Source organism: Rhipicephalus microplus, chromosome 2 (genome assembly GCF_043290135.1).
Source record: "Rhipicephalus microplus isolate Deutch F79 chromosome 2, USDA_Rmic, whole genome shotgun sequence".
NCBI lineage: Eukaryota > Metazoa > Arthropoda > Arachnida > Ixodida > Ixodidae > Rhipicephalus > Rhipicephalus microplus.
Window position 1 is genome coordinate 65,794,100 of NC_134701.1, and position 11,582 is coordinate 65,805,681.

The 11,582-nt window shown below is 41.7% G+C and overlaps 1 protein-coding gene across 3 annotated transcripts in view; it reads right to left on the bottom strand.

The window, feature by feature from the left end:
• The window catches only part of LOC142796276 (uncharacterized), a 159,074-nt gene that overhangs the window by 39,775 nt on the left and 107,717 nt on the right, over nt 1–11,582 (bottom strand). For 2 of the 3 annotated variants that reach the window (XM_075886525.1, XM_075886522.1), the window contains one exon: nt 5,272–5,357. The exons of the other annotated variant lie outside the window; for it this stretch is intronic. In XM_075886525.1, the coding sequence (XP_075742640.1) occupies nt 5,272–5,357 (86 nt within the window). The remainder of the gene's footprint in view (nt 1–5,271; nt 5,358–11,582) is intronic. 3 annotated transcript variants of the gene reach the window in all.

Here is an 11,582-nt window from a genome sequence, read left to right on the forward strand (position 1 = left end):
TCAGATATGAACAGACTAGCACAGGCGCAACACTATTGCAACACTAAACAAAACTGATGAAAATTGAAACATTCACTGTATGCTATTGAACCAATAGAAAAATATTCTTTAACCACGCATGGTCTCTCCAACTAAGGTTAACAGGGCATGTTTCACAAGAATATGTTATTTTGGTGGTGTAACGGACAATCATATCTGTTTTGCATAAAGAACATGTCAAGTGCTTGGCGAGCCGAAATTGCATAGAATAGGGCACATCAGAATTTTAAAAGGACCAGCCTTCGAAATGGGGATTATACTGAAAAAGTTTTAAATTGGTTCATTACCGACTATGGGTGCTTATTCAAGTGACTGTGGTGAAGGTAAGACGAAACGCTTGTTTCTAAAACAAAAACAAGGGTCTCAGAAAAAAATTGAAGCTTGTAGCCAAAGTTCCCAACAAGAATGTTAGAAGTATTGCCTTACCATAACGTCACAGAATTTGAAAATCGGGTAGGCAAAGGTAAATGAACTCACTGTTTCCTCAACGCCTCCTAATATTTGAGCCTTAATTTTTGAGGTGAAACCTCAGTACCTGGAAGCAGATGCATGCAAGATCTTTGTTTCGTGCAAGTGTTCACCATCATTAAATTCCTTCATAGTATGGAATGAACGATAAACGGGAAATCTTAGATCCTCGTTTCCCAACCTTAACACATTGTTAATAATACCAAGAAAACCAATGAAAATATAGGTTGCGGTAATTTAAGTACTTATAGTGTAATCGTGAGAAAGGTGGACTAAAAGATAGCTTTCCTTTAGCAGAGACCAAACCTGCCAACTTGAAATACGTCCGATGCTCCACCAACTTGTTCATCAGTTTAAACTAACCAACCTAACACAGTACACAAGCCCTTATAGTTCCCCTTATTCTTTTCATTCATAGTAAGAGTCTCGTTCTGTCAGGCTGGATACCCTCAAGAAGTATGCAAAGATTATTATTCAGCTTCCAACTCATAAAATATTGCGTGCTTTACTATTCCAGCAGGCAGGAAAAGTGTTTCATACTCGCTGTCATGGCTACTGGCAGTGTTAACACTCCAAGCACATACATGGGTTGTGCAGCCATATATATCTTGTACCATGTGCTTCTGTGTGTTTGCGTATTCTTTCCATGAGGATTCGACCTCACCCTGATAAGGCTTTTGTATATGAAAAGGTTCTGGAAAAACAGGTTTATTCAAGACACTCGGGTCTTGAAACTCGCAATGTTTGTGTTCGAAATGTTCGAAAAGCACTTACGACCACTTAGTATTGAAGAGCGCTACCTATAAAGTTTTTAACTTGGTTTTAAAGTAAGGATGACTGCTCATTCGAGTTACTAGCACCGATTGATATCTCTGATTTAATGCAAACAGAGGTCACCAATGACGTTCTTTGAGTAAGGAGTGTATTGTCGACAACAGAGAACATTTTTGGGGTGCGCACCATGCCCCGATTGGCCCCAAATGAGGAGTGCCACCCTACTTCTCTCCCCTCTCGCTCTGTTGACGGGCTGCTCTCACAGTGGTTTTGGCTGCTTACGGCAATAGCTATCCTTTTTCTGTCTCAGGGGGATATGATCAAAGGCCTCACATTGTTTATTCATCCTTCACCTACCGCAAGTCTCCCGAATTTGGAGACTGCATGTGCTGAAGCATCGGTCTCTTGACCGATGCTTTACCGCATTTACTCTCAGGCAATTTCACGTTGCTGGTGCTTGTCTCTTACGATATTTAGGCGGGAATTTTCAATAAACACAAAACTGTAATAATGTATTAGTATTGAATATATAATGTGTTAAAGTGGTTATGTTTCAATGTCAGTATTTCCACAAGCAGAGCTACGAATTCTCTTTAAAAAGTTGCAAACAAATCTTTCACTCTCAGGATTCCTAAAGGGCACGCGCACAAGTTTCTCTTAAGGACATCTGAAGGGACATGGTGGTGTGCATTGCGGGGAGATTGCCCTTTGGGGAGCAGGTAAGAGTCTGCTGGTGCTAAGTAAGTGCAGTAAGGGAATTGTTGAGACCCAATTCAGGTCAGGAGGTCATGTATTGGGAGATGAACTCAAATGTTGATGCTGAGTCATGTTGCTGTTTGTTTGGTTGCTGCAATATGCATCAGCACAGTTCCTCAGCCCGAATTCACTAGAACTTGATCTAGCCTGACAAATTACTGAGATGATTGGCATTTCGCACGTCGGGGAAGTTCCATCAGCCACCACAGAACGTGGGCGCTGAAAGTGCGTCTGCGATGTAATCATGCCAGAAAACAAGTTGTTTCTTATACTTTTTAGACACATATACGCACTCTGTCTACATATATTTGTAATTGTCTATCACAAAGCCTATCATTTTAGAGAGAAGTCTTGAGTGCAAGCCGATTCTTGAATGCAAGCCTAACATAACTGTTCTGTTTGCAATATGTACAGTCACCCACCATTTTTTCAGACGCTGAAAATTTGAACACGCCCATTCATTTGGACATCTGTGTGGCACCACCCTTTATGCCATTGAAGCATTGCAATTTCAGGACCAAGAATTTGGGTGCCTCACGGTGCATCATTCAGATTTTCCGCACTTCAGCTGGCTGATCGGCACCGAAGTGCGGCACCGAATGCCATGACTCGCTGCCCACATTGTTTTTACAGTAACTAGGTTGCCAACACTAAAAGATTGCAGTAGCTATGGCTGTAGATTCTGTCAGGATAAAAGTTATTGCAGAAATTACAATTGTAGATTTTGGTGGCCATGCGTTTTTGGGCTGCACGTAATGGCCGTTTTCGGCCGAGTATTTATTGAATGACTACCACAACCAAACTGCAGACTAATCCAAGCCCGACTCACGAGTGGCTTGGTAATCACTACAATCGGCCCCACGTACGCAGCAAAGAAAAAAAAACACGAGTGCTGCAGCCCGAACTAGCTTTACGCGACTTTGTTCCTTTTGGCAGTTGACATTTTGCTTGTCAATTATTTTTATGACCAAGCAAGTTTTTTGTCTCGCTCTCTTGTTTGTTGCAAGGCCTGATAAAATGACTACAATGCTACCAATTCCATCTGTGTGGTTGGCACCAACAAGAGACTTCAGCACAGATGGCATTGAAAGAAGCTGTAATATTTTTTAAGATTAATGTAGGGAGACTTTATTCTGATGCTGCTTAAGAGTTTGAGTCGGGCAACCATGAGTAAACGGTGGCTTATGACTGCCCTGAAGTACCGCCCACACCAATGTTGTGCAGATTTAGCACATGCCTAACAGTGCTAGGAACTAAAGTTATGGCGAAACACTAGCTAAAATACAGGCAGACTTAGTCGCCTGTAATTGTGCTTGTGCGCAGACGCACACTATTTTTTGTGGCTGATGGTTAATAAAGTTGTTTTTTTTCTGGCGAGTCCTTCCTTTCGGATTCTCGATTATTCAGAATTTTAGCGGCTCTTGCCTAATGAGAATAAACAGTCGGCGACTTATAAATGCTATTGTTGCATAACATTGCATATGAAGCAAAACGTATTACATACCAACACACATATAGGTAAAATTGAAGTGAATGCAAGAATTGAAAATTAAAACGTTTACAAAAACTATAGATATCAATGATACGAAGCTTCCCCATTGTCTTGATGTGGTGATCCTAAGTACAACTTTTGGGACGTTAAACAGCACAAATCAATCCAAGTACATCATATTTACTCTTCCTTCTGCCAAAAATCAGTGTGTTAGAAATTCAGGAGGCACAGCTGCAGCAGTATTGTTCAGATGAGCAACAAGATGTCTTTCTCTTCTGAATCATTTACGCATTGTGCATATTCTTTAAGTTGCTCAATTATTCAATGCCCAGTTTGCCCGATGCAGCTCTTGCTACTAGAATGATGTATAGAGTGTATCGAAGGTGCTGCGCGGGATATGCCACACTCCATGCTTGACTAGTGTCTGCTTCCCCCCCCCCCTTCTACTACTGCATTTACAGCCGCATTGCTTAGCAAGCTTGTTTCATATAGAAAAAAGCCATAGACATCTCGTGAGGGCTAACCACTTTCTTGGGTTGGTGTGTGACAGCATGAAAGCAAGGCGCCACAACTGGCACGACAGTTCACAGTCTCACATCAGCCTTTTGATTTTTTTGAAATCATGGCTTCAGTAACGGCCGTTATGAGCAGCATAGTGTACTTTGCAACCAAAACATGACGCCTGGTAAAGCTATACTGCATTATACAGTGAAACAAGCTTTTTAAAACAGATTTCATATATAACGACACAATTTCTCTAACAATAACTTTCCAATAGACTGGCTTAAATCACACAAGCTTTTGGCGTAGTTGACTTCTGGCGTTCTTGATGTTCAGTGAAGACTTAGTAAAATAAGATGGAAGAGGAGGGCGGGCACCTTGAATTCGGCACACACAGAAGTGCCTGTGTGTGTCCTTTTTCGTCTTGCCCTGATTGATTGATACGTGGGGTTTAACGTCCCAAAACGACCATATGATTATGAAAGACGCCGTAGTGAAGGGCTCCAGAAACTTCGTTTACCTTGGATTCTGTAACGTGCACCCAAATCTGAGCACACGGGCCTACAACTTTTCTAGCTCCATCGGAAATGCAGCCGCCGCAGCCGAGATCTTTCGTCTCGCCCTGCAGTGGAACTCTAGACTAAACAACACCAGCAAAGCTGGAAGCCTATGTCTGCGTCAATAAAGTCAGCCCATTGAATATTTGTGAAAAGAGGAAATGAGTCATTCATGAAATCATCTTTGAAAGTTCATGTGAGCATAAGATGCAGAGTTTTGGCATTTAGGTAGCACACCACATTTTGGCTGCAGGCAGCAATATGACGCTACATACCTGACGCTACATACCTGAATATGACGCTACATTCCTGAAGCCTTGATTGAAAAGGGTAAAACCAGTAAGAAGGTGATATATGAATGAGAGCCATTCAGGCAATGTTCAGTGCCCTAACTTTATCAGGTGGCACAATAGCTATCGAGAGTTGCTAGAAGGCACGATATCCCCCTTGACAATTTTTTACAAGGAATAGGCTTGCTCAGGTGTGGTTTCACTCAAGCGGTGATAACAGGCATGAATCGCAAATGAAGCAAGGTTTCTTCTATGTTCCATGGAGCACATGTGTAGTAAATGCCACACTGCTGTCTTCTGGCAAGTAATCAAGTGGGCACAGCATCAATTAAAGATGTAGGGAACAATTCAAAGAAAATAAATAATATTTAAAAAAAAACACTTTTTTGCTTACCCTATAACTGATGCGGCCGTGCACTGCCGTTTCTCGAGACGTGGATTTGACTCCTTATTCCTGCTGCAAAAACGTGCAGCTTGGCCCTTCAGGAGGAGGTAATTTTTGAATTTGAAGATAAATTGAGAACCCATTTTGGTAGAACAGCAGTGCAGAAAATAAAACCATAAACATACACTCGTATGCAGCTGGTAATCTCGAATTCCTGCTGGGCTATTTGACACTATGAATGCATATTAACTAGACCGATAACAATGCTGTCGTGGCTCAAGCTTTTGTGTTTTGAAGTTTTTCACAGCACAACGCAATGAAAAATGCGTTTGAAAGCTCCGCGTGCATATTATCTACTCTGTACTTGATGCTCTGCAAACAAATTCTTCACTTCAACAAAACTTCTTAAGGCAGCAATTTTACAGCAGCAAACGTGACTCCTGTTCACTTTTTTGACAGCTATTAACAAATTAGCAGGTAGCTCTTTGTATCCCTCATTTACACTGCATCGCTCAAACACATCCTCTTTGTCTCCTGCCCTTTCTTATCACCACACGAGTTGAACATTATTTTGCCCACACTTCCAAGTATATTTGGCCTAGAAGAGCGAAGAGTTGGAAAGAAAGAAACACTAATTGGCAGTCGTTCAACTTGCAACCAAGTTTATTTTGAAAAAGTATCTCAGCGCGAAAAGAAATTCGCAGGCACAGTCACACATAAATTTCATTGAACCAACAACAAATATCTGGGTAGAAAAACGTGTTAACAGCCTACGATACCATGAATGGGACATGCCTAATTAGTTTTAAGACTTAACTGCACTCAAGGTGCTTTACCTTTGTCAGATGCACCAGTGATGCACTAATGAAGGTATCAGCGGCAATTTTATTCTTTTGCCGCCTGTGACATTTTGTGCTCACACCTGCCATTAGCCCTACCCTTGACATTCGCCTCCTAAAAAAAGTGCATTGTAGCCACATGTACTGCAATGCCCAGGAAGGTGCACCCCATTGTTTCGAGCATTCACTGTAGTTACGTGCCCTCGGAGTTTATCCTTAGGACATCGACCTGTTTGGCCGATGTAAGCTTTGCCACAACTTAGTAGTATATTATGCATCAGTTCCCTAGCACTGGGGACAAAAGGCTTCTTACCTTTCTTTCAACAGACTTTCTCTGTTCTGTCATCTGCAAGAGTGCATAAATGAAAAACTTTTAAGGGGGCTGAAAAGACTAGGTTTACGTTATGCTTTGAACATTCTCTTAAGGTTGCGTGTAATCATAAGTATCTAAGGAATCAAAACAAACTGGTCGGACCTTTGTCATGTCGGCACGCTCAGTGAAGTCACAATCTGCTTGACAAGGGAGGATGCTATGGCAACGAGCAATGTGGAAGAAAAACCCGAAGTTGTAAGGTGCAAAATCTGGCAGTCAAAGCTAAAGCTGTTTTTATGATAGCAGGAGTTAATGGGAGCCTTGTGGAGGCAGGAAGAAGTGATCCCTCTTTTCACCAGTATGGTATGTGAAGATTTATATGGGAGGATAATTTTTTCTTAACATGGCTTATACTCGCAGCAAATGAGGTCGTCACAATTGAAAAAAAAATGCTAAATCAAAAAAGTGGATCCTATTGTTATTGGTTGAACAGTGCTTTAGACAGGGTGCGCCCTCATTATCCCGTACAGTAGACCTTTACAAGAAGAATGCAATCCAAAAAGCATGTGACGACCACATTTCTTGGGAGAATAAGCCATGGTAAAAAAAAGCAATCCTCATATTTGACTCTTTCCATACTATACTGTTGAAAAGCGGGATCGCTTCTTTCTGCCTCAACTTGGCCCGACCAAGACAATCTCACTTAAAGTAAACTTCAGCTTGGACCATCAGATTTTGTGCATACGAACATCGCGTTTTGTTTTTACATTGCTCGTTGTCATAGAATTCTACCCTCTGAATCAGATTGTGGCTTCAGGCAGCGCGCCGAGGCGACAGATGTTCAATAAGGTGAACAAGTTTGTTGTAATTTTCTACAAATACAAAATTTTACGCAACCTTAGGAGAATAGCTTCAAAGTAGGGCATAGACCTCGTCGTTACGGCACCCTCAAAGCTTTTCCGTTTGTGCACTTTTTGCAGATGAAAGTACAGAAAAAGAAGTATGTCGAAAAGAGCATAAGAAGCCATTTGTCAACTGTGGTATGAAAGTGGTATGCAAGATACCATATGGTTGTGGTTAAGCGTACATCGCCCATACAGGCCAACGTCCTAGCGGTAGACTCAACGAGCAAACAACTACAGTGAATGCTCGGAACAATGGGGCGCACCTCACTGTGCATTGCAGTGCATTTGTCTGCAATGCATTTTTTGAAGAGGCGAATGTCAAGGGCATGGCTAAGGGAAGGTGTGAGCACAAAATATTAGAGGCGGGAAAGATTGAAATTGCCACAGATGCACGCGTTATTGCATCATTGTTGCATCTGACAATGAAAAAAAATAAACTTTCTTTGAACAAGTTAAATAAAAAACTGATTGGGAATGCCCCCTTCATCGCAATGTACATAGTTAACACAATTTTTACCCAGATATTTGTTGTTGGTTCAGTGATAATTAGGTGTTACTATGCCTGCGCATTTGTTTTTGCCTTGAGATACTTTTCGAAATAAACTCGGTTTCAATTTGAGCGTCTTCTTAGTAGTCTTCCATTGGGCCAAATGTGAAGTGAAGTGAAGTGAAGTTTATTTTCCTTTCACACAAAGGGGGTAGCCGGGGCTAAAGGCTGGAGTGCCTGACAGAGGCCTCGGCTCCCTTGTACAGTCTGACATAAATAAACGAAAACACATAATTGCAGTGTTAGCTGCATTTGCCAGTGTAACACAATGCTGCCAAGCATGCAGCGTAGACAAAATACAAAGCATTATAAATATACAGAATATAAACTTAATACAAGCTTATACAAAGCACAAATCAGATTCGAGTAAATATTTCTTTGTTTGTTTTTTGAATAATTTCAATGCAACATCAAAATCAACATCCGTCAACATTTTATTAATAACCACAGTGACCTGATAATTTAATTTTTGTTTGCCATAGTTTGTGCGCGTTTTAGGGACCCGGTGGATTTGTTTTCGAAAGTGATATGCATCGTTAGACAAAGTAAAGTCTTGAGTGTGCAGTTGATTGCTCTTAATATATTGCAACAGTCGAAAGAGGTAGACTTGGTTCGCTTTAAGCAGATCGTAAGTACGGAACAATGGCAACGTGGAAAAGTCTTTGGGTCTGCCACGGTACCCATGAATGCACCGCAAGGCTCTCTTTTGGAGTACTAGTAGTTTTTGATAGTTAGTAGGCGTAGTTGTTCCCCATACGAGAATACAATAGGTTAACTTAGAATACACAAGCGCATAATAATCGAAATGTAAACTAACTAGCCCAATAATTCACTATTTTGAAGCATACTTCCACATCTAATGGCTGCTATCGCCACGTGTCCCCCTTTATTTAGGAATCACGGCACTTTCCAGTATGAGTCACCCCAAAATCTTTTTTTTTTTGCTGATGAGACTGCACAGTTGTTTGGAGTGTGTTTGTTTTCGTCTGGTGGTTTTATTAAATTGACTGTATGCATTAAGCTTCTATTTATTTTTGTTCGGCACATGTTTTGTTGATGAGCACAGCTAGCTTGAGTACCTTTCGTCACACTAATTTTCTGGCACTTGGGCCTCACGACAGCTATACCAGTTCTGTTTCTTAGCCTTATTTACTTTGAACTTCTTGCTCCAGTGCCTTCAGGGGGCCATAGCACCTTCCGCAACACTTCTATTCATATTCACGGCTTTAAGCGTTTCTCCAGGTGTCCGAATTTTATTTTACATGCTTGTAATGTGGTATATCTCTTCCCAAAAGCAGACGATTTCAAACGTGAGTTGAATTCAAGCTACCATGGTGGCGTACAAATCAATCATCGGAACATTTACATTTCCTGGTTGGGCCCTACAAATCTACTAAAAATTATCGTCACTTTCATTGTGAAGCTGAAATATATTACTGATTTGACAACTTCCCACAATTACATAACTCTTCGAGCAGCAGTGAATTTGAACCAGTTCTCTTACTTTCACAAAGAGCTTTACTTCTCGCAATGACAGAACCAAATTCTGGTGAATATCATATGCTTCTGTGCCAATTATTGGTAAAAAAAGCACAATTTCTTCTATTCAGTTATGTCATTTCCCCTGATGCTCCAAACGCTCAACATATGATTGGAAGATCTCAACTTCACAGTTCAATTCATCTGTTCTGCAGACAACAGCATGACTTTGCCGCAGAAACGAAAACGCTACTTGCCGAACTTTCGGATTATTAGCTGGCCTTATGGTTATGGTGCATGCGACGTCCATTTGAAGCCACCAAATCTTTGTGGGTATTGTCTAGCAAGCCCTGGGGCACATGTCACAGCAATTCACACAGGACACTACCCTGATTGCCAGATTAAATGTTGCAAACTAGCCGCAATGACTCTGCAGTGAAAAGGCAAATAATTTATAGACCAGAAATGTTTCTTCTTTTATAGGCAATGTTGGAACGCAAATAGAACCGTGCGCAGCTATCGCTATCTCTATACTGCTTGGCAATAAAGCTTCGTACAAAAGCTTGAACCACGACGATAACATCTCCCTTACTTTGCTTATAATTTCTTACTATTTCTTTGTTTGTATACTCACGCAAAATTTGATTCATTTATGCTTTATTAAGCGCATAGGACAGCTAATTCAGAGGATTTTTATGAGGTTTTTTTTCACACACAGTGACATAATGGTATGTGAGACTCAGGTACAGAAAATTCGATTCCTAATTGCAAGGCTGCGTGAAGTCTTCACGCAGCCTTGATCTTTGCTCCCTATCAATATAAAGTCTGGGAAAGCTTCGGGTCTACCCGGGTCTTTTATGAAGCTCTGGCCGCCTGGCTGCTTTAATATGAGGCAGGTTTCTTTGAGCCAATATATTTAACGCACGCACGCAGCACGAAGCTAAGCCTGGTGTCACATCTGGTGCAACGGGAACCGGTAACACATGGAGCGGGAGGCGTGACTACAGCAGTCACGAGGACTACATGGCAGGTGACGTAAGGAACATTGAGAGCTAGAAATGATATCACACAGTTGTCTGTAAGTACAGCGCGATGCTTATCGAGCAGAGCTTTTGTTCGAAAATAAAACGTTTCTCTTAAATTGCAAAGTGGAAATCCCTAACTCTGCGAAATTTGGAGTTAAGTTTGTTAAAGTTTTAACATTCTGGTATCTGAATATATTATGGTTAACGCTGCAATATCATAGCATATATATAAAGACGCAAGGATCACAACTCCATGAATGTACTTTTTTACACGTACACACAGGCACAAACAATTGAAAAGAAATTACATATTTTGTGTATTTGAACTGAATATATTGTTGCAATGAATACAAGTATACTTCACGTGGTATTCAAGTCTCCTGGCGTACCCTAGTGCCACCAGGGGACCGCCCGTACGTATATCAACATGTTCACACATGCTCCCGAGAGCCCAACATACGCTGGCATCTGTGGCTCAGTGTGTGGCCAGTCCTTTCTTAAATGTGCGATCAGTGAGGTCTACGATACACTGCAGCCTTAACGTAAAATTCATATAGACGCCAGAGTCCGGAGTATCGCCATCACGTAGCGCCACCTGGCCCCGCCATGGTGGTCTAGTGGTTAAGGTACTCGGCTGCTGACCCGCAGGTCACGGGATCGAATCCCGGCTGTGGCGGCTGCATTTTCGATGGAGGCGGAAATGTTGTAGGCCCGTGTGCTCAGATTTAGTTGCACGTTAAAAGACCTCAGGTGATCGAAATTTCTGGAGTTCACTAAAGCGTCGCTCATAATCATATGGTGGTTTTGGGACGTTAAACCCCACAAATCAAATCAAATCAACGTAGCGCCACCTGCTGACGCCGTTTTGGGCAGTGCATAGATCGACTTCCTTGCACAGTTTGCGGCGCAACCGTGTGCAACGAGCGCGTGCGAAACGACGATTGAGCTAAATGTTAGGTGTGTTTGCATTGAACACTAAAGAAAAAACAGCTACGAATATTCGCTAGTTAGACGCCTCACTGAACCGCCATGAAGTGCTAGCTATTTCACTTGCCAGAACGAAGGCGAAAGCTAGAGCAGACACAACATCTCCGTGCTCTACGAAGAAAGACTTTAGGCGTGCTACTGTAGCGTTGTGCATTAACAAGGAAGTGAAGAACTTCAGTCATGGTTAGATCAGCTAGTATACTCCGCAGATAATTGACAATTGCG